General features: G+C 55.9%; 1 protein-coding gene and 1 non-coding gene across 3 annotated transcripts in view; both read left to right on the forward strand.

The window, feature by feature from the left end:
• MYO15A (myosin XVA) overlaps nt 1-27,345 on the forward strand; it is a 74,049-nt gene that overhangs the window by 31,445 nt on the left and 15,259 nt on the right. For both annotated transcript variants that reach the window (XM_023191736.1, XM_023191737.1), the window contains 43 exons: nt 321-446; nt 1,021-1,098; nt 1,985-2,133; nt 2,255-2,300; nt 2,487-2,611; nt 3,120-3,237; nt 3,540-3,715; nt 4,217-4,301; nt 5,037-5,090; nt 5,184-5,265; nt 5,339-5,469; nt 5,966-6,061; nt 7,334-7,569; nt 9,478-9,659; nt 9,946-10,018; nt 10,211-10,402; nt 10,645-10,805; nt 10,915-11,009; nt 11,865-11,979; nt 12,150-12,217; nt 12,288-12,365; nt 12,562-12,739; nt 12,845-12,977; nt 13,301-13,406; nt 13,566-13,638; nt 15,372-15,493; nt 15,704-15,763; nt 16,242-16,317; nt 16,670-16,785; nt 16,874-16,992; nt 17,756-17,897; nt 18,538-18,649; nt 18,739-18,813; nt 19,614-19,792; nt 20,421-20,536; nt 20,809-20,881; nt 21,154-21,226; nt 21,485-21,558; nt 21,814-21,896; nt 23,546-23,676; nt 24,809-24,903; nt 25,454-25,531; nt 25,952-26,048. In XM_023191736.1, coding sequence (XP_023047504.1) covers nt 321-446; nt 1,021-1,098; nt 1,985-2,133; nt 2,255-2,300; nt 2,487-2,611; nt 3,120-3,237; nt 3,540-3,715; nt 4,217-4,301; nt 5,037-5,090; nt 5,184-5,265; nt 5,339-5,469; nt 5,966-6,061; nt 7,334-7,569; nt 9,478-9,659; nt 9,946-10,018; nt 10,211-10,402; nt 10,645-10,805; nt 10,915-11,009; nt 11,865-11,979; nt 12,150-12,217; nt 12,288-12,365; nt 12,562-12,739; nt 12,845-12,977; nt 13,301-13,406; nt 13,566-13,638; nt 15,372-15,493; nt 15,704-15,763; nt 16,242-16,317; nt 16,670-16,785; nt 16,874-16,992; nt 17,756-17,897; nt 18,538-18,649; nt 18,739-18,813; nt 19,614-19,792; nt 20,421-20,536; nt 20,809-20,881; nt 21,154-21,226; nt 21,485-21,558; nt 21,814-21,896; nt 23,546-23,676; nt 24,809-24,903; nt 25,454-25,531; nt 25,952-26,048 — 4,777 coding nt within the window. The remainder of the gene's footprint in view (nt 1-320; nt 447-1,020; nt 1,099-1,984; nt 2,134-2,254; nt 2,301-2,486; nt 2,612-3,119; nt 3,238-3,539; nt 3,716-4,216; nt 4,302-5,036; nt 5,091-5,183; nt 5,266-5,338; nt 5,470-5,965; nt 6,062-7,333; nt 7,570-9,477; nt 9,660-9,945; nt 10,019-10,210; nt 10,403-10,644; nt 10,806-10,914; nt 11,010-11,864; nt 11,980-12,149; nt 12,218-12,287; nt 12,366-12,561; nt 12,740-12,844; nt 12,978-13,300; nt 13,407-13,565; nt 13,639-15,371; nt 15,494-15,703; nt 15,764-16,241; nt 16,318-16,669; nt 16,786-16,873; nt 16,993-17,755; nt 17,898-18,537; nt 18,650-18,738; nt 18,814-19,613; nt 19,793-20,420; nt 20,537-20,808; nt 20,882-21,153; nt 21,227-21,484; nt 21,559-21,813; nt 21,897-23,545; nt 23,677-24,808; nt 24,904-25,453; nt 25,532-25,951; nt 26,049-27,345) is intronic.
• Nucleotides 8,013-8,116, forward strand: LOC111526188. The gene has a single exon (XR_002726284.1). It is a non-coding gene; the product is annotated as a small nucleolar RNA U13 (small nucleolar RNA).

Raw genomic sequence — 27,345 nt, forward strand, 5'->3', positions numbered from 1 at the left:
GGGATTGGGCCTCAAATCCTGATTGCAAAACACAAGGGTGGAATGGCAGTGAGATCAATAGAGTGCAAAGGCAGTTGGCCTGGAGGGGAGGCAGTTAGGAGCTCATCCAACCATGCCTATCTTCAAGGGCCACTTAGGCCTCCAGTGCCTGGCTAAGGCACTTGCCTTCTGACCCAGGGAGATGGGCAGCCATGGGAAGCTGTGAGTTGTTCCTCTCTGGTGCTCAATTGGGAGCAGTTGGGGATAGTGAGGTTGCTACCAGGCCAAGAACAGGGTGTCCAGGCCCCCTGCCCACTCACTGATCCCTAAATTGTCCCCAGGCTACAGACCACACCTTCCTACAGAAGTGCCACTACCATCATGGCGCCAACCCGCTCTATTCCAAACCCAAGATGCCGCTGCCTGAGTTCACCATCAAGCACTATGCAGGCAAGGTCACCTACCAGGTGAGCCCCGAGACAGTCGGCCTGGCCACTGGTGCTGCAGTGCTGCTAGCTGTTGGAGACACAGAAGCACAACACTGGCCCCAGACATTCACACCCAGGTCCAATTCTGACTCTGCTGTGCCCAAGCTCTGTGACCTTGAGCAAATTGCTTAACTAGTCTGAGCCTCAGTTCTCTCACTTGGAAAATGGGGATAATAATAGTGCCCAACTCATGGGGTGGGTGTGAGAAATACAGGGTGGGTTTGATAAAGAGTAGCTCATCAATAGTGACTTCACTGTGGTCACCCTCATCACTATTATCTGAGGCACATTCCTGCCCTGGGGGTGTCTCAGGCTAGGATTCCATGCCTCTATCCCCATCCAGGCCTTACTTTTCTCATCTGTAGAATGGGTGCAGGACAATGTCCTTCACTGAGGGTGAGGCCAAGACCCAGGTTGGTCATGTGAAGCCAGGAATAGGCAGAATGGTGGGAGCTGGAGAGGTAGGGACCATAGAAGTGAGGAGGATCCAATCCCTCCTAGGATAGACAGAGAGACAGGCCAGGATTACCTGGGCCATTGTTCCCCTTCTCAGGTGCACAAGTTCCTGGACAAGAACCACGACCAAGTGCGCCAGGACGTGCTGGACCTGTTCGTACGGAGCCGGACAAGGGTGAGCCTCACCTCCCACCGCTCTGGCCCTGCCCCCATGCATGGCCCCACCCCCACCCCCAGCCCGCCTTCAGGCCTTAGACCATGTTGCCACGTCCTGGCTCCACTTAGCTTTGGCCAAAGACAAGGGTGGCCTGGACACCCTGTTCCTGGCCTGTTCCCGCCTAGCTTGGCTCCTCATCCTGATCCTGCCATCTGGCTCCTGACAGCCCCAGTGGCTAGACCCCGGCCCCACTCCCAAATCTAACCCTGTACCCCACCAGCTGTGACCTTGCCCTGTACTTACCCCACTCCGGGCCCCACCCCATTCCCTGGCCCATTCTTTCCTGGTTTCTTGCCAGACCTGTTCCCCCAATCCCACCTCCTGGTGTTCTCAATTTCCCCCACCCCACCCATAAGGCCCCATGGGAGAGCTTGGGGTACCAACTTTGGGTTCCTTGAAGGCTTAGGGAGGGCCCTGCATCCCAGCTACACTACGGCCAGCAGATGGCCCTATGACAGAGCACAGGCCTGGTAACATCACCCCCCCTATCTGGCCCTTCCCTTCCTCCTGTCCACTGGGCACCCTCCTCATGAGGTCATAGCCAGACTTCACAACCATGTGTCTAATAGGCCACCTTGGGGCCAGGCACACAGTCAGTGACTGTGTGTTCCTTAGACTGAAGGGGAAAAAGCCAGTCACGGGATGGATCCCTTGGAAGCTGCTGAGCCCTACCTGTTTTGAGAAGCATGTAAGGCAGGATGACAGAGGCCTTGCAGAGAGAACAGGGGTCCAGTTAGTCTTCACATCCCCCTGGTCCAGAGATTTGACTCTTGCTCTCTGTTCCTCCTCATTTCGGTCTCCCGGCCCCTGCCTGTCTGTTTTCCCTGCCCTGACCCCTGCCCAGGTGGTGGCACACCTCTTCTCCAGCCATGCCCCACAGGCTGCCCCTCAGCGCCTGGGCAAGAGCAGCTCCGTCACTCGGCTCTACAAGGCACACACTGTGGCTGCCAAGTTCCAGCAGTCACTCCTGGATCTGGTGGAAAAGATGGAGAGGTGGGGTGGGGGGCAGGTGGGTGGAGCACCCAGCCTCATCCTTAACCCACCTCATGACCCTCAGAGGGTGAGCACCTTCTTTTTCTGAGGCCTCACGCTGTCCTCTTCCTGCTGCTACCAGGTGTAACCCCTTGTTCATGCGTTGCCTGAAGCCCAACCACAAGAAGGTGAGTGAGAGCTGAGGCCTCTGAGAGAGCCAAATCCTCCTGCCCATGCTGTGTGACCTTGGGCAAGTGGCTTGGCCTCTCTGGACCTGCATCTGCCCAGCCTAGCATTGGGACTATTCACCATGACGGTGCCCTTTGCACATGGCTGAGCCAGTGTGCAGACTCCCTCACTGGGCATCCCTACAGGAGCCAAGTCTCTTTGAGCCAGATGTGGTAATGGCACAGTTACGCTATTCAGGGGTGCTGGAGACCGTGAGGATCCGCAAGGAGGGATTTCCAGTGCGCCTGCCTTTCCAGGGGTTCATCGACAGGTATCTTGGTTAGGGTAGTTCCTGAGCTCTACAAATCCCTGCCCAAGTCCCCATGGCCCCAGGAATATACAACCCAGGCAGTACAGGGCTTGCCATGCACAGTTGCTCAGGTTGTATACTTCACAAGGCTGCCACATGCTAGCTGTTATGTGGTAGATGCATTTATTGTATTGCCTTTTTTGTAGTTATATGTTGTATAACATATAATATGTATAATCAACCCTCCGTGTTGATTAGAATGGTTTTAGTAGTTACAATGACAAGTTTCCAGCAGGTGGCAGTCAAGTGTCCTGTTCTACTGAAATCATCTATTATAACAATTGTCTGACACCCAGAAGTAAAGAGTCTTGAGGATGGAGTGCCTTTTTTCAGATTATAATAAACTATTCGTGGAGCCACCACTGGGACCAGGCCTTTTAGACACGGGGCTGGGGGCGGTAACCCCATGGTCTAGCAGGCACCCCGGGGAGGTCTCATAGCCCCAGACTGAGTTTGGGCCCCCTGCCAGGTATTGCTGTCTAGTGGCCCTCAAGCATGACCTGCCGGCTAATGGGGACATGTGTGTGTCAGTGCTGAGTCGCCTGTGCAAAGTCATGCCAAACATGTACCGTGTTGGGGTCAGCAAGGTGAGTCCCGCCCCACAGTCAGCCCTTGGAGACCCCAAGTTCGGGGGCTTCGCAACTACTGAGTCAGAAATGTCCAAGCTAGAGACTGCCGTCCCAGGAGCAACCCAGATGAGCTTGGGACATGGAATGCTAATTACCTGATTCACCAACATCCTTCAACCTCTCCAAATCCACCCCATCCTCCAGCCCCGCTCCAGGAGGCTGCCCTGCCTATTCTGTCTCCACGGACTTCTAGAGAGGGAGGGGCCCTTAGTCCAGCCTCCTGGCTCCTATCTGCCTCAGTGCCTTCCTCCTGCCCTCAGCTGTTCCTTAAGGAACACCTATACCAGCTGCTGGAGAGTATGCGAGAGCATGTCCTGAATCTGGCAGCCCTCACTCTGCAGCGCTGCCTCCGTGGCTTCTTCATTAAGCGGCGATTCCGCTCTCTGCGCCACAAGATCATCCTGCTGCAAAGCCGGGCTCGTGGCTACCTTGCCAGGTGAGGCGCAAAAAAGGCAGGATTCCTAGGAGACCTATGGTCAGGCTCGGGAGAGGCCACGCCTGACCTTGGGTGGTGAGCTCCCTATCCCTGGAAGTATGCAAGCTGAGGGTGGAGGCCTCTGTAGGAGGATGATCAGATTCTCTGTATCTCTGCTTTTGAATGTCCTTCCCAGCCAACCCCAGGTCCTTGTAACTGGTGGGTGGGAATCCATTCAGCCAAGAGGGACCTTACCCTGCATTTCAGGGACCCTGAGATTATAAACTGTGGGAAATAAATTATTCAGGCAGGTTTAATCCAGGCCTTGCTACTTAATTTGCTGTGTGACCTTGGCCAAGTCACTGCCCCTCTCTGAGGTCCAGTTTCCCTTTGTGCCAAAGGACCCCAAGAGTGAGATGTGGGCACTGGCTCCCAGGCCAGGCTGGCAAGGGCCTCTCTGCCCCTAGGTCACCCTGTCACCCTGTGGCCCCAATCCCTGACCTCCCCACTCCCCCAACCCAGGCAACGCTATCAGCAGATGAGGAGGAGTCTGGTGAAGTTCCGGTCCCTGGTACACGCATACATGAGCCGCCGACGCTATCTCAAGGTATAGGCTCTACCTTATCTGGGTCCAAGGGGACAGCAGAGAAGGGGAAAAGGCGCTTAGCACCCAAGAGGAGACCACTGGCCTCAGGCCGTCTTGGGTTCAAATTCTGCCTCTGCCACCCACTAGCTCTGTAACCTTGGCCATTGTCTATCCTCAATTTTCCCATCTACCCCTTGGGATTGTGGAGAAGGTTAAATGAGATGTTGCATTGAAGGATTTGGGCTGGTGCTGGGTTCACAGTGGGGTCTTCAGGAATTGAAGACCATTAGAATCTGGCGACCTGAACATCACTGGGTATGGTTTTGCTCTTACCTTCATGTCTTGACCCACTGTCATGTAAACCAGCAACCAGAAAGATAAATGCAGTTCCCAAAGCAGTGAAGCAGTAGATAGCCTTTACTGAAGGTTTTGTGGCGCTGCAGAGGAGGGCTTCCCATGATGCAGTGCTCAGCCACCTCCCAGAAATTCTCCTTGTGTGTCTCTTTCCCCAGCATTTTCCTGCCTCCGCCTTTTGCTTCTGTCTCTCTCTTGCTGTCTCTCCTTTCCCCTCCCTGTTTCTCTGGCCAACCTCAGCCTCCTGCCCCACGTGTGGAGGGGGGCAGTCACCTCCACACAACAGGCAAGCTGTCCCCCTTGCTTGAGTGTGGCCGCCTTGCGTAAGCTGGCCTGGCCTGCCTGGGTGCCCATCGTCACCTCTGCCTGCCACTCCCCACCTTGACATCTGCTCTCCTGAAGCTGAGGGCAGAGTGGAGGTGCCAGGTGGAGGGGACGTGGCTGTGGGAGCAGGAGGTGGGTGTGAGTCTGGGTGGCAGCAGGGTCAAGGAGGGAGGCTGGCAGGTGGGGATGTGGCAGGCCTGTCTGCCCCATGCACTGTCCCTCCAGGAGCTGAGCAAGCGGGAGGTAGTGGCTGTGGGGCACCTGGAGGTACCGGCTGAGCTGGCTGGGCTCTTGCAAGCAGTGGCAGGTGGGTCAGCGCCAGGCGGGGGGAGGACACAGGCAGATCAGAGCAGGCACCGCATTCCCTCCTCTCTCCACAGGCCTCAGGCTGGCCCAGGTGCCTCAGGTGGCCCCTGTGCGGACTCCTCGGCTCCAGGCTGAGCCCCGTGTCACACTGCCCCTGGACATCAACAACTATCCTATGGCCAAGTTTGTCCGGTGCCACTTCAAGGTAAGGGCTAGCTGGGGTCCAAGGTGTCCTGGCTGATTGGCGCTGACCAATTCGAATGGACATTGTCCTTGCCCTGGGGCAAGCTCCTGGCTGTGCCCTGTGGTGTTGGGTATGAACGTTTTAGTTGCTGGATCATAGGGAATCTGGGAGATCCCTGGGGTCTGGATAGCAGTGGAGAGCGCTCAGGGCTGGGGCAGGGCTGTTTACCACCAACCAGTCTGGAAATATTTCAGAAATTGAACAACTGGTGGAGCCATAGCATGTCAGCCCAGCTCTGATTTCCTCCCTCCAGATGAGGGTTTATCCTGTCCCTACCACCGACTTGCTGAAGGCCACTGTGGTGGCCCCTCACCAGCCCTCAGTTTCCCCATCCATACACTGAGGACCGAAGCCCCTGCCTCATAGGCCTTGGAGTCCCATGTGGCATGGAGCAGTGGGTCCAGATGTGCCTGTCAGTCCCGGCTCTGTCTGCTCATGTGCCTGCCCTGTGCCCTAGGAACCTGCCTTTGGGATGCTGACAGTGCCCCTGAGGACACCCCTCACGCAGCTGCCCGCCGAGCACCATGCAGAAGCCGTGAGCATCTTCAAGCTGGTATGGGGTCTGCCCCAGCCCACCTTCTAATTCATAGCCCCTGGCCCTGAAGCTGGGCCATGAGGCTCCCAGTCTTCCCAGCCCTCCCCAAGCCCAATCCATGAGCCCCACACCTCTTCCTCAAAGGAGGGACTTTTATGTCAGAGGGGGAGATCTGGCTTCCTCTCTGAGGACTGGTGACTTTTCTTCTCCCAGCCATCTTCCTGGCAAAAAAAAAAAAAGGCTGCCTTGGAGCCTCTCAGGGACACCAAGAAGAGACCCAGGCCTTCTCCTTAAGAACTTCTCAGTCTGAAGGGGGAGGCAGAGTCGACCCAGCCAGTGACCACCAGTATGGACAGAGGGAAGCACCAAGGCTAGGGAGTCTGATGGGGCCACTAATTCAGCCCTGGGCAGGGCCAGAGAGGGCTTCCTGGAGGATAAGGCATTTGAGCTGGAGGGGAATTTGCCAAGCAGGGAGAGTGGAGAAAGTACACAGAGAAGAGGAAATTGGTATGGTCAGAACGGAGTCAGGAGGGCAAGGGTGAGACTGGCCAGTGAGGCCTTGATTACAGACCCAGAGCTTAGATTTCATCCCAAGGGACCTAGGGAGCCAAGGCAGGTGCTTCCGTGAGAGGGATGTGGTCATATCTGAATGTTAAAAAGAATACTCTGCGGCCCAGATAGAGCAGGAGGTGGGGGCTGGCTGGAGGCCAGCGGTGCAGGGAGGGGGCTGGGACTGCATGGAGAGTTCTAGAAGGTTCATGAACAGGAAAGATGACATACTTTGGATCTTTAATTTTCCCATAGTTTAAGTAAACTGCCTGGTCATTCAGCATAGAATACGGCAGTTGTATGCTGGGCGCGGTGGCGCACACTTGTAATCCCAGCACTTTGGGAGGCCAAGGCAGGCAGATCCCTTGGGTCCAGGAGTTTGAGACCAGCCTGGGCAACATGGTGAAACGCTGTCTCTACTAAAAATATAAAAATTAGCTGGGTGTGACTGCATGCGCCTGTAATCCCAGCTACTTGAGGGGTTGAGGTGGGAGGATCACTTGAGCCCAGGGAAGTTGAGGCTGTAGTGAGCTGAGATCCCACCACTGCACTCCAGTCTGGGTGACAGAGACCCCATCTCAAAAAAGTACTCCATATATATAGCAGTTATATTGTAATGTGAGGGACATTTATACGGGCAGAGGCACACATGGGAGGGACATGAGAGGGCTGCATGTTGTGGGGTGGGGACTGGAAGGAACAACTTTCTGAGATGCCCAGGAAACTCTGTTCGTGGCCCAGATCCTGCGCTTCATGGGTGACCCCCACCTGCATGGCGCCCGGGAGAACATCTTCGGGAACTACATTGTGCAGAAGGGACTGGCGGTGCCTGAGCTGCGGGACGAGATCCTGGCACAGCTGGCCAATCAGGTGTGGCACAATCACAATGCCCACAATGCTGAGCGGGGCTGGCTGCTGCTGGCCACCTGCCTCAGTGGCTTTGCACCTTCCCCGCGCTTCAACAAGTACCTTCTCAAGTGAGTGGGACTGGGTAGGGGCTGGGACATGAGGGACGGTGGCACCAGCAGTGGGGCCCAAGTCGGGGTCTTAAAGGTCAGGCCAGGAGTCATATCTCTGTGCTGGGAAGCTCAGGCATGGAGGCTGGCCAGGGGCTGCTCTGCGTTTCTGCTGGGCTCAGAGCAAGAAAGGAGGGCAGGCCTTCACTGCAGGGGCTAGGAGTTGGGTCAGACTGGATGAGGGACTTCCAGAACTCAGAGTGGGACAAGACCAGCATGTGGGGAATTTGGAAAAGAGCATTGACCTCTCACAGCATGAGAGTTTAGTGGGGTGATCAGGAGCATGGATGCTGGACTCAGACAATCAGGGTTCAAATCCCAGCTCAGCCATATGAGCTGTGTGACCTTGGGTAAGTTACTTAACCTCTCTGGGCTTCAGTTTCCTTACATATCAAATGGCGGTTATTCTTTTATAGTCTATAAGTGTGATGATTGACTTTGTATGCTCAGGCATGAGATGTGTCACCCTCAAACCTTGCTAAAACATCAGCACAAGACCAGGCACAGTGGCTCATGCCTGTAATCCCAGCACTTTGGGAGGCCAAGATGGGACGATCGCTTGAGCCCAGGAGTTCAAGGCCAGCCTGGACAATGTATCCAGACCTTGTCTCTGCAAAAAATTTAAAAATTAGCCAGGCATAGTGGAGGCACACACATGTAGTCCCAGGTACTCAGGAGGTTGAGGCAGGAGCATTGCTTGAACCCAGGAGGTTGAGGATGCAGTGAGCCAGGATCATGCCACTTACACTTCAGCCTGGGCAACAGAGCAAGACCCTGTCTGATGTTTTAAAAAAAATGGCATAATGATAGTACCTACTTCATAGGCTATTGTCCGGACAAAATAAACACACGTGAAGTGCTTAGAACAGAGAGGGGCACATGGTAGGTGCTATGTGGGTATAACCATCACAATGATGTCACCCTGCTGGATGAGAAGGATGATTTGCAAGGAAATCACACAGGCAGGCCCTGAGTGTGAATCTCAGCTTTGATACTTACCTGCTGTGTGGCCTGAGACAAGTCACTGCCCCTCTGAACCTGTTTCTTCCTTATAATTTGGGGATGGCAACAGAACCCACCTCCATGAGTTACGGAGTGTACAGACTCTTGCTCAGACCAGCATGCAGCAGGTGGACATCACCTGGCCAGTCTTGTGACTCCGTGGCAGCTGACAGCAGGGTAGGGGCCATTGCTGGCCTGGCTGCCTGGGGCTTTCCTGAGGGCATGGTGCTAGGTTCCCTCTCTAGCTACTGTGGGCCTGCACCAGTGCTGCTCTGGCCAGGCTTAGCTGCAGGGGATGTAAGATGTTGGGGTGAGGGAAGCATGAGGTTTGACTGGTAGGGATTGGGCTCATTGGACCTGGGTTGAGTTGAACCCTCAGCCGTCCCTTTTATAGATGAAAACTTGGAGAAGAGGCTCAGAGGGCAGATAACCACCCAAGGTTGCCCTGTGAGAGAGTGAAGACAGAGTTCTGGTTGTTGCCCACACCCAGCTGCAGACCCCATCCTGTCAATGACATTTTGTTCCAACAAGCTGGAACCTCTTTGGCCTATCCTTGGACCTCTGTGCTGGCCTGAGATACTTCTGGACTAGCCTGGGACCCTTTCAGTTTAGCCATGGGACTCTAAACTACCCTGAGATCTTTTGTAAGCTAGCCTGGGACCCCTTAAATGCAGTCCCAGAGCACTGGACTCTAACCTGGGACCCTTCTGAACTAGCCTGGGGCCTTCGCAGCCTCACCTTGGAGCTCTGGAATAGCCTGGGCCTTTCTCGGACTAACCTCAGAATTTCCTAACCCCACCCCGCAGCCCCCAGCCCCCAGCTAGCTTCAGATCCCTCTTGATCCCGGCTCCAACTCCTACCCATCAGGTTTGTGTCTGATTATGGGCGGAATGGCTTCCAGGCTGTGTGTCAGCACCGCCTCATGCAGGCCATGGGCCGGGCCCAACAGCAGGGCTCCGGGGCTGCCCGCACCTTACCCCCGACCCAGCTCGAGTGGACAGCGACCTATGAGAAGGCCAACATGGCGCTGGACGTGGGCTGCTTCAATGGTAAGCTGCCTTCTCCCACCTCAGTGAGGGCAGTGGGAGTCAGCAAGGCCCAATGAGCCCTGGGGATGGCAGAAGCCACTGGATGTTCTGGAGCTGGGGAGGGGCCTTCTCAGATGTGGCTCTGCATGAAAGTCTGTGTGGGGGTGGCGGGACCTGGCCCAGGAAAGGGGAGCCAGGGAAGTGAGGCTACAGATACCGGAAGACTGAGAGGAAGAAGCAAGCAGGGAGACACAGCCAAACTGGACTCAGATGCTCCAACCTGAGCCCAGCACCTGCTGCGCCCCAGGTGACCAGTTCTCCTGCCCGGTGCACTCCTGGAGTACGGGGGAAGAGGTGGCTGGAGACATACTGAGGCACAGGTTGGCTCCTAGGATGCCCTCCCAGCATACTCTTATGTACCTGGAATGTTGTGGGGGGAGGTCAGATCCCCCAGAGGGTCCCATAGGGTCCACTCTGTTCATGTTTAGGGTCTGGCTTATAACCCAGGATCTCCCCAGGTAGTGCCTGACGACTCTGTCCCTCATTTCTATTCCTGTGCATGACATCACCAGGGGGCTGGCAGATGGCTGGCGTGGCTGGACCGTGGCCATGAAGAATGGTGTCCAGTGGGCAGAGCTGGCTGGCCACGACTATGTGTTGGACCTGGTGTCGGACCTGGAGCTGCTCAGGGACTTCCCTCGACAGAAGTCCTACTTCATTGTGGGTGCAGAGGGGCCTGTAACCAGCAGGGGAGGCCCCAAAGTGTAGGTAGCTACGGGGTACCCCCTCACAGATGGCCGCTCCCAGGCAGAAGGCCTGCCCCTCCCAGCTGCTGGGACAGGCTGAGCCCTGAACTTAGACTTCAGGTTCTTAAGGAGGTAGAGTTCACCAAAGGATCCTGCTTTTAAAGGGAGAAAGCCACCCTGTTCTGGAGTGCAGAGGAAAATTTGGGGGATTCTGGGATCTCTCTCGAGGTTAGCAGCTCCACGTTCCTTTTTCCCCACAGGGTGTTTGGGAACAGCTGGGACTCGGATGAGGACACACCCACTAGACCCCAGCCCCAGGAGCACATGCACAAAGTACCTGACTCTGATGGGTACAGCAGCCACAATGAGGATGGTACAAATAGGGAGACTGAGGCCCAAAGAGGGACAGCAACCCACCAAGGTCAACCAACAATGGCTGCTGTCTCTGGTGGGAAGGGAGCCTTAGAGGCTGTGTGGGGTGGAAATCATCAAGAAAAAAGAACTTGATATTTTTGTGCCTTCCCCTCCAGAGTCAGACAGTCTTGGAGAGCCTGCTGTGCCCCACAAGGGGCTGGACTGCTACCTGGATAGCCTCTTCGACCCCGTGCTGTCCTGTGGGGATGCGGTAGGGATGGTGTGGGGCGGGTCATTTGCAGACAGGAGGCACAGCGTGTACACCGAAGTCACACACTTGTACAGGGTGACCTGAGAGCTTCTCACAGTCAGGGTCATGGGGTGGTGTGTCCCATCTGGGTATCTGCTGGAGGCTGGACAAAGGATGAGGGTCTTTTCACAGCTAGAGATGCTCTTGGCTGATCCTGGAAGGACCCACAGTTAGAAGTGCACCTCTAGCCAGGTGTGGTGGCATGCCTCTGTAGTCCCAACTACTTAGAAGGCTCAGATGGGAGGATCATTTGAGCCCAGGAGCTCGAGGCTGCAGTGAGCTGTGATCGCACCACTGTGCTCCAGCCTGGGCAATGGCAAGACCGTGTCTCAAAAAAAGAAAAAAAAAAAAAAAAAAAACATAAGGGAAGAAGTGCACTTTTGTTGGGAGCCAGCCCCATGGGGCCACTAAAATATCTGTATCTGGATGGAGTTGAATGACCTTAGTCCCTGGGTCTTCTGGCCCCAGATCTCATGATACCCCTCAGGTATCCCTGCTCACTCTGGAAATTCCAGAACCCACCCCACCCTGACTGCTCCAGCATAATATGCAGCCCTGAGCAGGGCACAGCCCCTCCTTGAGCCTCAGTTTACTCCTCTGGGGAAGAGGGGATGGGTTGGAAGCTCACATGGTTATGGGGAGGACTGATTGGGATGCCATCAGGGTAAAGGCTGAGCATAGAGCAGACACTGAGCCAGCAGGAGGCTGCCCCCCCACACCAGAGGGTGGGGAAATGGTCAGTGTCAGGTGCCTGTTGCCATGGAACCTTGGGAGTACAACATTGAGATGGTCACTTGAGCCACCCACTGCCCCCAGGACCTGGAGAAGCCAACAGCCGTTGCCTACCGAATGAAAGGGGGAGGCCAGCCCAGTGGAGGCAGCAGTAGTGGTACTGAAGACACCCCCAGGAGACCCCCAGAGCCAAAGCCAAGTCAGTGCCTTCCCCGGGTGGTTCCAGGGTTGGGCAGGGCCAGAGCCACTTGCCGGTCCTCAGGCACCTTTGTTTGCTAGAATGGAGGCAGCCACAGCACGATGGGGGGTGAGAGGACAGGGAGGAGGGTATCTCCGGTGCCATCTCTGCCTTCTGCCCCCTCCCCTCAGTTCCAGGCCTGGACGCCTCCACATTGGCTCTGCAGCAAGCCTTCATCCACAAACAGGCCGTGCTGCTGGTGAGTGAGGGAGGGACTGCTGGGGAGTGGAGAATGGACCTGCCTGGTCACCACTGCCACCTCTCCCCAGGCCCGGGAGATGACCCTGCAGGCCATGGCGCTCCAGCAGCAGCCCCTGAGTGCTGCCCTGAGATCCCTGCCCACAGAGGTGAGTCTGGCCTGCCCGGGGTGCAGGGGTTGCCTGGAGACACAAGCTGTAAAGAGGAGTGCTGTGCTGCTACAGGGCACTATTGTGCCTCTCTGAGCCCAGGAGCTCCACAACCCATCTTTGACAGAGATCTGGGGTCCCAGAGAGCAACCTGGGGTATCCCAAGCAGCCCATCCTCACGTCCTGTTCTCTACAGAAACCCCCAGCACCAGAGGCACAGCCGAAGTCTGTAGGTACCGGTCCCCCTGCCAAACCCGTGCTTCTGCGTGTCACTCCAAAGCCCTTGGCTCCAGCCCCTCTGAAGGCTCCAAGGCTCACCACTAAGCCTGTGGCTGCCCCTGTTCTAGCTCAGGATCAGGCTTCTCCAGAAACCAGTGAGTGCCCTATCCCAGCCTCTAGGGCTTCCCAGGACAGGCCTGGGGGTGTGGCTGTGCCCCTTGTGGCCTCACCCGGTTCCCACCACCCGCCCTTGCCCACAGCTTCACCCTCCCCAGAGTTGGTCCGGTACTCGACGCTCAATTCTGAGCACTTCCCACAGCCCACACAGCAGATCAAGAATATTGTCAGGCAATACCAGCAGCCATTCCGGGGAGGCCGGCCCGAGGCCCTCAGGTCAGCACTGGCCCCGCCCCCGGCGCTCCAACTCCCTCACTGTGCCTGAGTGTCCATCATGGCCCACCAGCTTACTGAGTTGAAACACCCTGCCCAGCTCCTGTTAGGGAGGAAGTTTGTTTATACTGTTGAGTCCAGATGAGGCTCTGCTGTTGTCTAGGTTGTGCTGTAGGACTTCAGGCCAGTCTCTGCTTCTCCCTGGATTCTCATTTATAATGATGGGGGAGTGGTGGTGGAGGAGGAGGAAGTTCCCTACTGTCAAAACTATGTGACGGGAAAGGGAGACTCAGTGTCAACCCACCACAGCACTCCAATGCCCACAGGAAGGATGGCGGGAAGGTATTTATGAAGCGGCCAGACCCCCACGAGGAGGCCCTGATGATCCTGAAGGGGCAGATGACTCACCTGGCAACTGCACCTGGCACCCAGGTGAGGGGGAGGGTGGGACTGGTCCCAGGTGGAACAGAAGACAAAGAGGGGCCTCAGGGATCCTCAGAAACCAGCTACCCCTATAAGCTGTGGCCCTGCCACTGCCCCTCCACAGGGCCTGCCTGTTGCCCCCTGAGCAGTCTCTTTGGGGTGGGACAGGTGTCCAGAGAGGCCGTGGCCCTGGTGAAGCCGGTGACCAGTGTGCCAAGGCCATCCATGGCACCCACTTCAGGTGAGAGGGCCAGGAGGGAAGGAGGGGAGGGTGTCCAAGTATATGAGGAAGTCTGTGGGCACAGGTGAGTGTGTCAGTGGAGTGTGTGTGTCTGTGTCCCTGAGCCCCTGTGTACATCTTGTGAGCACATTGGTGTAATTATAATATCAACACTTAAGTAGCACAGATCTCAGGCCAGTCCTATCCTAGCTTATGTAATCCTACCAGAACCCTTCAAGGTAGCACTGTTGTTCCTACATGTTGCAGATGGGGAAATGGAGGCACAGACAGGTTAAGTGGCTTGCCCAAGGTCACACAGCTCAAAAGTGTCAGACCAGGGATATCAGCTCAGGCCTCCCGGCATCACAGTTGGAGCCCTAACCTCTACACCCTCTGTCTCTCGCAGCCACAGTGATCTTAACAGCTATAAAGCAGTTCCCATCCTGCGCCTGACAAAAACGCCTGATGGCTCCTACAATAAGCTCCAGACTCCTCACTGTAGCCTATGAGACACTGCATGATGTGCCCACCTCCCCAGCCTCATCTCTCTTCCTCCCCTTGCCACATTCTGTTCCTCTCTGTTCTCGGAGCACTCCAAGCCCACTTCCGCCTTGCATGTTTCCTGTGCCTAGAATGCTCTTCCCCAAGACCTTTGCATGCCTGGCTCCTTCTCACCATTCATGTCACAGCTCAAATGTCACCTCTGTCACCTCAGCAAGGTCTGCCTAGACTGCTAGGAGTGAAGGGTCTCACAGACCAGTTCGCCAGGGTCTGTCCTAAACCACCCTGCTTTACTGCCACCCCAGCCTCAGGCAGTGAGAGTTTTGTTTCTGAATGATCTGTGCCACCCACACCTGCCATGGGCACTAAACTCCAGGGCAGGGGTCTTGTCTACTTTATTTGCAGGGCCATCTCAGCCTTTAACCCAGGCCTGCATACAATAGTTGTTTTGGTGGGGCACAGTGGCTCATGCCTGTAATCCCAGCACTTTGGGAGGATGAGGCAGGTGGATCACGAGGTCAAGAGATCGAGACCATCCTGGCCAACATGGTGAAACCCCGTCTCTACTAAAAACACAAAAATTAGCTGGGCGTGGTGGCACACGCCTGTAGTCCCAGCTACTCGGGAGGCTGAGGCAGGATGATCGCTTGAACCTGGGAGGCGGAGCTTGCAGTGAGCTGAGATGGAGCCACTGTACTCCAACCTGGGCGACAGAGCAAGACTCTATCTAAAAACAAAACAAACAAACAAACGAGAAAACCAAATCCAATAGATGTTTTTATGTGTTGAATGAAAGGCTGGGTCATGTGTGACCCTTGTGAGCAGCTGTTTCTGTGGACCACTCCTGAGTCCCCTCCTCCACCGGCCTTGCCTCTCCCACTTCATCCTAAGAGGTTCCTGTGGCCGGGCACAGTGGCTCACACCTGTAATCCCAGCACTTTGGGAGGCCGAGGCGGGCGGATCACCTGAGGTCAGGAGTTCGAGACTAGCTGGCCCAACATGGCGAAACCCCATCTCTACTAAACATACAAAAAATTAGCCGGGCATGGTGGCGGGCGCCTGTAATCCCAGCTACCCAGAAGGCTGAGGCAGGAGAATCGCTTGAACCCGGGAGGCAGAGTTTGCAGTGAGCCGAGATTGCCCCACTGCACTCCAGCCTGGGCGGCAACAGCGAAACTACGTCTCAAAAAAATTAAAATAAAATAAAAAAATGAGGTGCCTTCTCCTGTCTCCCTGACCCCCGCGCTCTCCAGCTCTGCCCTCGCGGTCGCTGGAGCCCCCTGAGGAACCCATGCAGACGCGGCTGCACCGCCTCATCAACCCCAGCTTCTATGGCTATCAGGACGCCCCCTGGAGGATCTTTCTGCGCAAAGAGGTGCCGAGCAAGGCCAGAGCCAGGGGAGGGGCTGAAGCGGGGTAGAGGAGTGTCTAGGACTTGGGGAGCGGGGCCAGGACAGAAAAAAGCCGGGCTGAAGCCAGGGGTGGAGTTAGAGCCGGGGTGGAGCTGCATCTAGGGGGCGGGGCCGGGTGTGAAGCATGGGGAGGGGGCAGTCGGAAGGTACCCACTGAAGCCCCGCCCCTGCAGGTGTTTTACCCCAAGGACAGCTACAGCCATCCTGTGCAGCTTGACCTCCTGTTCCGGCAGGTAAAGTCCTCTCTCCCCTTTCTGCCTCAGTGAACTCAGCAGGGCAGTGTGGACGCAAAGATGAGCTAGCTACAAACCTTGCCTCTGCATGCTGGGATTTGGGGGTCCTTGACCAGGGTGAGGATGGGCAGCTGTTTTATTGAATCTCCCCCTTCCATGGGCAGGGTCAGTGAGCTCACAGTTCAACCTAATCAGAGTCATAGTTTGTCTGAGCTAGACATGGCCCAGAGATCAAATGTAACCCCCTGAATAGATTAGGAAACTGTGGCCTAGGAAGGGCAGCTTGGATTGTGGGGGTGAGGAGAAAGGAGAGGGCCCTGTCAGTGGGATCTGATTTACACAGATGAACCAGCTTACAGATGACCCCACTGCTGCAAAATGGGACCCCCCCACATTGCCACTCACCCTAGTATAGTCCAACCTGGGTCCCAGCTGGGGGAGTCCCATGTGCTGCCTGCATCACAGCCTGTTCCCACAGATCCTGCATGACACGCTCTCCGAGGCCTGCCTGCGCATCTCTGAGGATGAGAGGCTCAGGATGAAGGCTTTGTTTGGTATCTCAGGGGAGGGGACGGTATTGGTGGGGCAACCAGTCAGAGGCACGGCCAGCCCTGTCCCAGAGGGAGACGGAGGCTGACAAGCCCAGACCCACCATCTCCCAGACAGGCGCCTCCTTGCTCTGCTTCTCTGGCCTCTTGCATGGCTGGGCTGCATGTTTGGGGATGGCAATGCCTGACACACTGTGTGTCCTGGCCATCTTGTCCATTTCTGAGTTTCAGTTTCCCAGTATAGACACTGGTCAGATACCTTCTTGCTGGGTATCAGCCACCTCCCTCCCTGACATCCCCGAGATGGGGGCTGCCAGGGGAATGGGAGGGGGTCCTGAGCAGACCTGGCCTCCCGTAGCCCAGAATCAGCTGGACACACAGAGGCCTCTGGTAACAGAGAGCGTGAAGCGGGCCGTGGTCAGTGCTGCACGAGACACCTGGGAGGTCTACTTCTCCCGCCTCTTCCCCGCCACGGTGCGAGTCCCTCACCTGCCCCCTACCTGTCCAGAGGATTCAGGGATGAGACGAGAGGACCCTCACATGCTCTTCATCTCTGCCCCAGGGCAGTGTGGGCACTGGTGTGCAGCTCCTAGCTGTGTCCCACGTGGGCATCAAACTCCTGAGGATGGTCAAAGGTGGCCAGGAGGCTGGCGGGCAGCTGCGGGTCCTGCGTGCATACAGGTGACCGGACGGGGCTGGCTGGAGACTGGGGTACAGACTGGCATTGGCATTTCTTTCTTCTCCACAGCCACTTACCAAGTACCCATGATGTGCCAGGCTCTGTGCCAAGCCATTGAAGCAAACCCATTTTAGAGCTGGGGAAACTGAGGCTCAGAGAGAGAAGTTGTTTGTCTCAGGTCACACAGCCAGGAAGGGGTTGAGCTGGGAACCCACTCCCCTGCCCTCCTTCCAATCTGCTGCACAGCAGCAGCACTGTGCAGAGGGGCTGCTGTGCTGGAAATGACCAAACCCTGATGCAGCTGGCGAGGGAATCACTGCCAGCCGTGACACCTTACTGAGTCCTCAGACTCCCTCCCCTGCTAGAAGTCCCTTTTGTCCTTTATAACATGAGGACGGGAATAGAACCTTGTTCACTGGTTGGGTAAAAGCTGCATGCTTTGAAACATGGTGAGAATTTGGTCAATGGGTGAAATAGAGATTTGGGTAGGCACAAATCTAGATTTAGAGCTTGGACCAAAGGACAAAGGGTGGAGAGGGGCCGGAGGGTTGGCCCAAAGGGTGGTAGGAACTGAGCTGAAGCCACAGCCTGGGTCAGAGAGGGGAAGCAGGAAGCTTAGGGTCCTGTGGGAGCTGGCACAATGGGGCCAAGGTGGGGCTGGGCTTCAAATGGGGCAGGACAGGAGCAGAAGCAGCCCAATAGGTGGAAGGAGGGCATCCCTCTGGCTGTGGAGTCCTGCCCTCATGCCACCGGCCCATCCTCCAGCTTTGCAGATATCCTGTTTGTGACCATGCCCTCCCAGAACATGCTGGAGTTCAACTTGGCCAGTGAGAAGGTCATCCTCTTCTCAGCCCGAGCACACCAGGTCAAGACCCTGGTGGATGACTTCATCTTGGAGCTGAAGAAGGTAAGGATCTTCTCACAGGTCTTCCCTCCACCCAGGCTGAGGGCCAGCAACAGGGCTCTCCCACCCCACGTACATACTAGCCTCGCCTTCCTGGGAAGTATGACTGTGTCTACAGACTTCTGTCTGCCTTCAGTCCTTTGCACTAGCTGTGCCTTCCACTTGGAATACCCTTGCCCCCTTTTGCCTGCTCCTTCAGAAAACCTTTGCCAATGCCTCCTGCCAGGTGGCACAGCACCTCCTCTGAGCTCTGCAGCAATTGTACTCCTCACCCTCCTGCCTTGGCTGCATGGCCCACCCACTGCATCTCAATCTCTTTCCATCCCCTTTGCCCACTCTTAACTGGCAGCCCCCAGGCCTAGGGCAGGTCATCTCTGTGCCCCAGGCCCCAGGAAGACTTCAGCAGGAAAGTCAGTGAGGGCTTGAGTGGGGAAGGCCTATGTGTGTGCCCTAAAGTCCATCTCGGTCCCTCAGACTCACCCTCCAGCCCTTTCTTCCACCCAGAATGCCCTTCCCTCTTCTCACCTAATGAAGGCTCCCTTCCCTGATGAGTCAGGAAGGATGTGAGGAGCTGGGTTGGCCCCAGGCCTGTGGGAGTGGGGTGATGGGGCTGTTGCCCTCAACCTGCCCCTGGCTGACCCAGGACTCTGACTACGTGGTCGCTGTGAGGAACTTCCTGCCTGAGGACCCTGCGCTGCTGGCTTTCCACAAGGGTGACATCATACACCTGCAGCCCTTAGAGCCACCTCGAGTGGGTCAGTGCCACTGGGGTGGGTTGGGGGCAGGAGGCAGAGGCTGGCCAAGGAGGCCACCCTGGCAGATGCTGACCCAACCTGGCCCACAGGCTACAGTGCCGGCTGCGTGGTTCGCAAGAAGGTGGTATACCTGGAGGAGCTGCGACGTAGAGGCCCCGACTTTGGTGGGTGCCCCAGAACCTGGAACCTGATACAGGGTGCATCCTAGTTTCACGCACTCATGCTGCAGATGCACAGTGAGGGTTTCTTGGTGCCCAAAAGTGGTCTGGGCTGGTCAGGTCTCCTAAGGTCCAGGCATGGCCTGTCAGTATCTGTTGGTGGCCAGACAGCCCAGCCCTCTGTTTTGCCTGAGGGGTCTCCATGGGCATTTCCATGTTTGTGTTTGTGGCCTGAATCTCTCTCTTTTTTTTTCTTTTTTTTTTGAATTAGAGTCTCGCTCTGTCGCCCAGGCTGGAGTGCAGTGGCGCCATCTTGGCTCACTGAAAGCTCCGCCTCCTGGGCTCATGCCATTCTCCTGCCTCAGCCTCCTGAGTAGCTGGGACTACAGACACCCGCCACCATGCCCAGCTAATTTTTTGTATTTTTAGTAGAGACGGGGTTTCACCGTGGTCTCGATCTCCTGACCTTGTGATCCGTCCGCCTCCGCCTCCCAAAGTGCTGGGATTACAGGCGTGAGCCACCGTGCCCCGCCCTGAATCTCTCTTTATGTCTCCACATGACCTGAGAGTCCACAAACCCTGCTTTGCCTTTTTGCTTCACTTCCCCGTTATGATCCTGTGGCCCTGAGAAAAATCCCTTTCCTTCCCTGAGCCTGTTTCCTCATCTGTAAAATGGGTTTGATGGCCTGGCCTGCCTCACACAGTTCTAGAGACAGATAAAAAAGGTACCCAAATCTCCCTAAAGGACTCCCTTAGTCACAAGGCAAGACCCTCCTGTTTGCCTTAGACCTTTTACCGGCCCCTAGGCTGGAGGTTCGGGACCATCCACGGGCGCGTGGGCCACTTCCCTTCGGAGCTGGTGCAGCCCGCTGCTGCCCCAGACTTCCTGCAGCTGCCAGCGGAGCCAGGCCGCGGCCGAGCAGCCGCTGTGGCCGCTGCTGTGGCCTCTGCAGCCGCTGCACAGGAGGTGGGCCGCAGGAGAGAGGTGAGACCAGTGTGGGTGGGGTGGGGCGGGGTAGACCAGGGGGAAGGGACCGCTGCAAAAGGGGTGAGGCAAGTGGGGATAAGGTTGGCCAAGGGCCTGGTCAGGCTCTTGGGGCGTGGCTGATCTTGGACTAGGGTGAGGGTGAACCAGGTAGAGTGAGCCAGAGGTGAGACCCGGAAGACGGGACCAGAGATGGTTGGAGGTGTGGCCAAATGAGGTAGGGAAGGATGAGGATCAGTTGGTTTTAATCAGTCCAATGGGGTCAGACCAGCCTGGGCCCACCAGTAGGTGAAGTCTACCTGGGATGGGGTGGGGCCAGGTGAGTGGGCAGGGTCGGTTTGTGGAGCTAGTGAGGGGCGGGGTCAGCTGTGACGTGGCAGTTGGGGAAGTCAACCCTGGGCAAGGGCGTGGCCAAGTGGAGCAGGGAGCTGGGTTAGCCCAGCAAGTAAAAGGCGTGGGCGGGCTGAAGGGGTGAGAACGATGGGACGCAGCCGGGTCCAGAGGGATGGGTGGGTGGGTGGCTTGAGAATCTGGGTCCTATCAGCGAGGGATTGCGTTGTCAGTTTTGACCGAAGGGCCAGGCGTGGTGTGGCCGGAAAGGGCCTTCCTAGCTCCGCCTTTTCTGCAGGGTCCCCCAGTCAGGGCCCGCTCTGCTGACCATGGGGAGGATGCCCTGGCGCTCCCACCCTACACAATGCTTGAGTTTGCCCAGAAGTATTTCCGAGACCCTCAGAGGAGACCCCAGTGAGTGGCGGCCCCACCCCTCTTCCCCACAGTGGGAGGGTTCTGGGCTTCTTGCAGCCATCCAAACTGCAGGCTGTGGGTATTGGAGGCCCCACTTCTGGTGGGAGAGATGAGAGACCACCCAGGTGTAAGGCCCACTTCAGTGCCTGCCTCTGGGGGTCTTCCTGCCTGATAGACTGATCAGAGTGGTGGGTCAAGAACAGTCCCATGTGGAAAAACATGTAGCCAAGGCTTGGGCAGGACAGGTCAGTAGCACCCACCTCCCACTGCAGGGATGGCCTCAGGCTGAAATCCAAGGAGGCTCGGGAGTCCAGAACCTTGGAGGACATGCTTTGCTTCACCAAGGTGTCCAGTCCCGGACCTCAGTTCCCCATCTGTAAAATGGTGATACAGGGGCCCCCTCCCAGGCCCCTGAGGCCAACAAACTTGTTCTCAGTGAGACCCTCTAGCTCTCAGCGCCCTGATTCCCTCCCAAGGACAGCATCTGTCCCCAGTGTTAGGCCTGGCTCCCCTTTTGTGACGTGGACCCTCCTGTTATATGGCCTTGAAACACAGTGTGTCCCCTTTCTGTTCTGACGTATCCCTCCTCCATCATGACACAGCCTCTTCCCCCACAGACTCCCCTCCAGGAATCCCTCATCGAACTCAGCGACAACAGCCTCAACAAGATGGCCACCGACATGTTCCTAGGTGTGGCAGTGGGACTGCAGCCAGGGCTCTGGGCTGGATGAGATCCAGCACTGTGTGGTCTCTACTGGTTGCCACTCCTCCCTGGTCTTCGGATTCTTTCCCTTCCCCCAGCTCAGACATGGGACACATTTAAGAGAAAAGAAGCTCCCAGCTGCCTGTGGCCAAGGCTCCCAGGGAGGGGCTCAGTCCTGGGGCTTCCTGGGGTGGGTGGACAACTTGGGGTTTGGTGGGTCTAAGTGGGATAGGTCTTTCCTACAGCTGTGATGAGGTTCATGGGAGATGCCCCACTGAAGGGCCAGAGTGACCTGGACGTGCTTTGTAACCTCCTGAAGGTCAGTCCAGCCAACTTTGCCAGATGCCTCCTTTCCTGTTCTGTGGCTCAGTTTCCCCATCTGTCAATGAGTCACAGGACATTAGGGTGGGAAACCTCTCCCATGGTCCAAAAAGGAATGCATCATGCTGATGGGGAGGGGGCTGGGAAAGGGACACCAGGCCTGTCTTCAGGTGCCCACCCTGTTCTTATGTACCTGGTATGTGACATAGCCCCTAGCCTGTCTTTGGTGTATAACCTCCCTGTCCTCCTTCAGCTGTGTGGGGACCATGAGGTCATGCGGGATGAATGTTACTGCCAAGTTGTGAAGCAGATCACAGACAATACCAGCTCCAAGCAGTGAGTGAACTGTGCTTTATACCGCACCATCCCCTCACTGTGTCCACGCTCCAGGAGGGGCCAGTTCAGCCTCCCACCTCCTCAGGCCTGACCCCTCCTGGATTCTCTTCCCCTCACCTTCGTCCTCACTCAATAGAGGACGTGTTTTGAAATTACTTGGTCTGGAACACAGCATTTCTGCTCTCTGAACTTTAGTGCCCTCATCTGTAAAATGGCAATGATAATGTGTAAGTCCAGATTCTTAGTTGCAAGTGACAGAAACCAAACTCAAGCTGATTTAACCAAAAGGGAGCTTGTTGATTCAGAGAAGTGAAAAGTCAGTGAGTATGTGGCCTCAGGCATAGCTGGATCCAGGTGTCATTAGGAAGCAGGCTTTCTCCATCTTCTGGCTCTGCTTTCCTCTGTGTTGATCATTCCCAAACAGCCTCTTCCACAGAGCAGCAAGGTGGCAGGTCTGGGGTGACAGCTCAGCAATCCCAGAGAAAGCAAGACTGACTCAATATTTACTGTAGAAATTCCTTTTTTTTTTTTTTTTTTTTATGAGTCAGAGTCTCACTCTATCGCCCAGGCTGGAGTGCAGTGGCGTGATCTTGGCTCATTGCAACCTCCGCCTCCCGGGTTCATGCCATTCTCCTGCCCCAGCCTCCTAAGTAGCTGGGACTACAGGCGCCCACCACCACGTCTGGCTAATTTTTTATATTTTTAGTAGAGACAGGGTTTCACCATGTTAGCCAGGATGGTCTTGATCTCCTGACCTCGTGATCCGCCCGCCCTCGGCCTCCCAAAGTGCTGGGATTACAGGCATGAGCCACTGCACCCAGCCTGCTGTAGAAATTCTTAAATCCAGGCTTACAGGCCTGAGTTGGTCACATGTTCAACCCTGAACCAACTATGCCTATCCCTAGGCCAATCACTGTGGTCAGGGGCTGTAGTGCTCACATTGACCAAACCTGACTTCCATGCCCATCTCCAAACCACAGGGATCTAGAGTGGGGTGGGTGGTTTCCCAAAGGAAGCCCAAGTGTTGTTCCCAGACACCAGATATCCCTACAAATGAAACCCTCACACCCACGACCATGTGAAGATGAATTACTGTGTTCCACTCATGCAGGGCCAGCACACAGTAGGTGCCCAATATGTGCATGCTCTTGTTACCATCAGGTCCACCTTCCTGTCTTCATCTGCACTACCTCCTCACTTGCTCTCCAACTCCTCAGGAATTTTAGAACCACTCAGTTTGTCCTCCTGCTCCTCCCAGCCCTGGGCCTTACCGGGCATGACCTCTACACAGTCTCAGCAGATTCCCCTTTTCCCAGAAGCCTCCCTAGAGAGATCCCCTACCTGTTGTGAGGCAGAAAAGAGAAGAATAGGAGAGGAAAAAGTCACAGTACTTCCCCTACCTGGGGAAGATGTCTGGGGCCCCATCCTCTTCCATCCCTATCCCCCATCCTGACTTCTCAAACAGAATATGCCTTTTGCATGGCTTTAAGGCCCACCTGTCCTGGGCCTCCTCACTGGGCAGGGAGGAGCATCCTCAGGGGACAGGAGCTGCCTGAGAGTTGGAATCTGTCTCAGTTCAATCCCAGGAGGCTCCTGGCACACTCTAGTGCTGTGGCCACCTGTGATGTGGCCCCCGTGTATCCTTGCAGGGACAGCTGCCAGCGAGGCTGGAGGCTGCTATACATCGTGACTGCCTACCACAGCTGCTCTGAGGTCCTCCACCCACACCTCACTCGCTTCCTCCAAGACGTGAGCCGGACCCCAGGCCTGCCCTTTCAGGGTGAGAGGTTGATGAGTGGGGACCCAGGGTTGCATGCTTCTCGCATGGGGACTGGGTGGGCAGCTAGTGGGAGGGGAAACCCAGAGGGCCTCGCTTTCACAGGTGCTGAGCAGTATTTACGAATATTAATATATTCCCCAAACATTTGTGGGGGTTCCACAGGGGCTGGCGTGGTGGTTTGTCTGATCTAATGGAGGGGGTGGTCAGGGATGACTCCTTGGAGGAAGTACTGCCTTGCATAGGAGGGATTTCCAGGTGGAGTGAGTGACAGGAGCAAAGACCGGAGTGGGAATGTGTGGCACGTGGGAGAAGAGAAGGAGGTGGGCAAGAATCCAGAGTACTGGAGTGCAGCCCTGCCTCTCTGACTGTTGGGACTCAGCAAGGGTATTGAGGGATCTGGGCAGAGGTGGGCCCAAGCTGGTATCATCCCCCTTAGAATATGGAGAAAGGGGGGCCACTCTTCAGCATTGTTTCCATAGCAACCCCTGGGGCTCCTGAAGAAGGAGGCTGGGGCCGCTGTAGTCACCATGGCAGCCGTGGAAGAGCTAGGAGACCTTACCCTTCCTGCCTCTGAATGCTTCTCTCTGATTCAATTAACAAACATTCAGCCCACAGATGAATAGACCCAGCTCCCCCATGGAATAGCTCCTAGATGCATAAAGGCAACAGAATGTGCCCTAGAACTCTTGACTCAGAGAAATGGAGCACTGATGCTGGGGTCTCCTGCCCTGGGAGGCCTGAGTGAGGGAGGGCGGTTGGCAGGGTATCCCAGCTGGCATGAGCAGAGCTGCATCACCCTAGCCACAGAGCCTATTGGATACAAGCTCCCCAGTCAACAGCTCAGGGTGACAGCAGTTTCCAGGATCATAGGTTGCCAAGGGGACTGTGGGCTGGAAAAAAAGGTCCTTGGACACATGGGATGTGGGTTCAAATCCAGGTCTTAACCTCTAGCTCTTGACCTTGGGCAAGTCACTGTCCCTGTCCGAACTGTTTCCTCAACTGTCAAATGGGGGAGTAAATGCCTTCCCCACAGCTTGTGGAGAGAATGCAGTGGGCTTATGGTTGGTGGCAAGAGGAGCCCCTTTCTCCCACAGTCCACCTTGAGCAAGGCCTGGACTCCCTTCTTTTGCAGGGATCGCCAAGGCCTGTGAGCAGAACCTGCAGAAAACCTTGCGCTTCGGGGGTCGTCTGGAGCTCCCCAGCAGCATAGAGCTTCGGGCCATGTTGGTAAGCATGGGGTGGGAGTGGGTTCAAAATGAATGGGAGGCTGGACGCGGTGGCTCATGCCTGTAATCTCAGCACTTTGTGTGGCCGAGGCGGGCAGATCACCTGAGGTTAGGTGTTCAAGACCAGCCTGGCCAACATGGTGAAACCCCATCTCTACTAAAAATACAAAAATTAGCTGGTTATGGTGGCAGGTGCCTGTAATCCCAGCTACTCGGGAGGCTAAGGCAGGAGAATTACTTGAACCCAGGAGGCAGAGGTTGCAGTAAGCCAAGATCGCGCCACTGCATTTCAGCTTGGGTGACAGAGTAAGACTCCATGTCAAAAAACAAACACACAAAAAAATGAATGGGAAGCACAAGCCCTGCCCAGAGACCTCTCTGTCAGGTGCATTGCACTCAGGGGCATGCAGACAGGCTCTGCAAAGTCCAGGTGCTCAAGTGTTCCTACATGTGCAAGCCCAGGACCTTTTGGCTTGGGAACTCCCACGGCAGGAGAGCTCCCAGATCCCAGGACCCAACCTGTCATCCCTCTCCCACTTACTTACCCCCAGGCAGGCCGCAGTTCCAAGAGGCAACTCTTTCTTCTTCCTGGAGGCCTTGAACGCCATCTCAAAATTAAAACATGCACTGTAAGTGAAGGAATGTCTCCTGCAGCCAGGTACTGGAGGGGCAGGGACAGGGACAGCCCAGGCTCCAGGATGGGGGAGGAGTAAGCCCCTAAGGATGTTGAGCCCTCCCAGGCTCTTCCACAGCCCCACAAGGCAGGACTTATTTCTCAGAAGAGCAAACTGCACCTTGGAGAGGTTAAGCCTCTGGCTCAGGGTCATCCTGCAAAAAAGGGACAGAAGCAGATTTTGAACCTAAGTCTCAGACCGCAAGCTGTGTTCTTTCCCTGCCTGAGGCTGATTCTCAGAGACCTCAGAGGATTGTGCGCCTTTGTGAAGAGGGCTGAGGAACTCCACACATGGCTTCCGGGGGCCTGAGTGGGGCCAGAAGGACAGAGGTCAAGCCCAACTGGCATGGCCTCATCTCTTCCGCCCCACCCCCAGGTGGCCCTGGACGTGGTAGAAGAGATCTGTGCTGAGATGGCACTGACACGCCCTGAGGCCTTCAATGAATATGTTATCTTCGTTGTCACCAACCGTGGTGAGTGCCAGGAAGAGTGAGCATGCTGGACCCATCCCCATCCCCGGGCCTTGGGCCATGTGGGGCCCTCCATCCAGACTTTAGGGCCCAAGTCAGGTGCCACTTCCTCCAGGAAGCCCCTTGACCCCCATATGGAAGGATCTCTGTGTGTACCGAGCACCCCCAGCCCTTTATCTGTCCCTTTCCGCTTTGCTTAGTTTGCCTCACCTTATGGTGAGGGCCCTTTCTCATCCCTCCCTTTGCCCCTCAGGGCATGCTCAATGAGAGGACACAGGCCGTGCCCTCAAGGAGGTTACATCCTGGGAAGGTTTCCATTAATAGCACCGCACTCCTGGAACCTAAAGGTGCGAGCCTTCTTTCCTGCCTCTCATGCCTTAATAATGGCCAGAGAAGCCCCTCCCGAGGTGTCACTATCCCCTCTAGAGGACTTCTGGGACCCTATGTGACTGTCACGCATCCCAAAGGCCCTTCCATCTGCTGCCTGGCACTCTAGATCATGGTCTTGCCTCCTGTCACTAGCTAGTCAGCTCCAGCAACCCCCAGCCAGCTCTCCCTACCGCTGCCTCAGCCCTCAGCCGTGTGCCGTCAGCCCTGCCTGCCCAAGTCCAGTTAAGACATTAGGGGAGAATGGCAGGTAACAAAACGGTCCTAATAACCGACATTTATTGAACGGATGCTGTGCCCCAGGCACAATTCAAAGCATTTCAGGCTGGGTGTGGTGGCTCATGCCTGTAATCCCAGCACTTTGGGAGGCTGAGGCGGGTGGATCTCTTGAGGCCAGGAGTTCCAGAGCAGCCTGGCCAACATGGCGAAACCCCATCTCTACTAAAAATTAGCCAACCATGGTAGTGTGCACCTGTAATTCCAGCTGCTCAGGAGGCTGAGGCACGATAATCACTTGAACCCAGGAGGCGGAGGTTATAGTGAGCCATGATCATGCCACTGTACTCCAGCCTGGGTGATGGAGTAAGACTCTGTCTCAAAAAATAAATAAATAAATAAATAAATAAATAAATAAATAAATAAATAAATAAAAGGCCTGGCGTGGTGGCTCACACCTTTAATCCCAGCACTTTGAGAGGCCGAGGCAGGCGAATCACCTGAGGTCGGGAGTTCGAGACCAGCCTGACCAACATGGAGAAACCCTGTCTCTACTAAAAATATACAAAATTAGCCAGGCATGGTGGCATTTGCCTGCTACTCGGGACGGTGAGGCAGGAGGTTGTGGTGAGTCAAGATCATGTCATGGCACTCCAACCTGGGCAACAAGAGCGAAACTCCATCTAAAAAAAAAAAA

Source organism: Piliocolobus tephrosceles, chromosome 16, assembly GCF_002776525.5.
Source record: "Piliocolobus tephrosceles isolate RC106 chromosome 16, ASM277652v3, whole genome shotgun sequence".
In the NCBI taxonomy this organism is placed as follows: Eukaryota; Metazoa; Chordata; class Mammalia; order Primates; family Cercopithecidae; genus Piliocolobus; species Piliocolobus tephrosceles.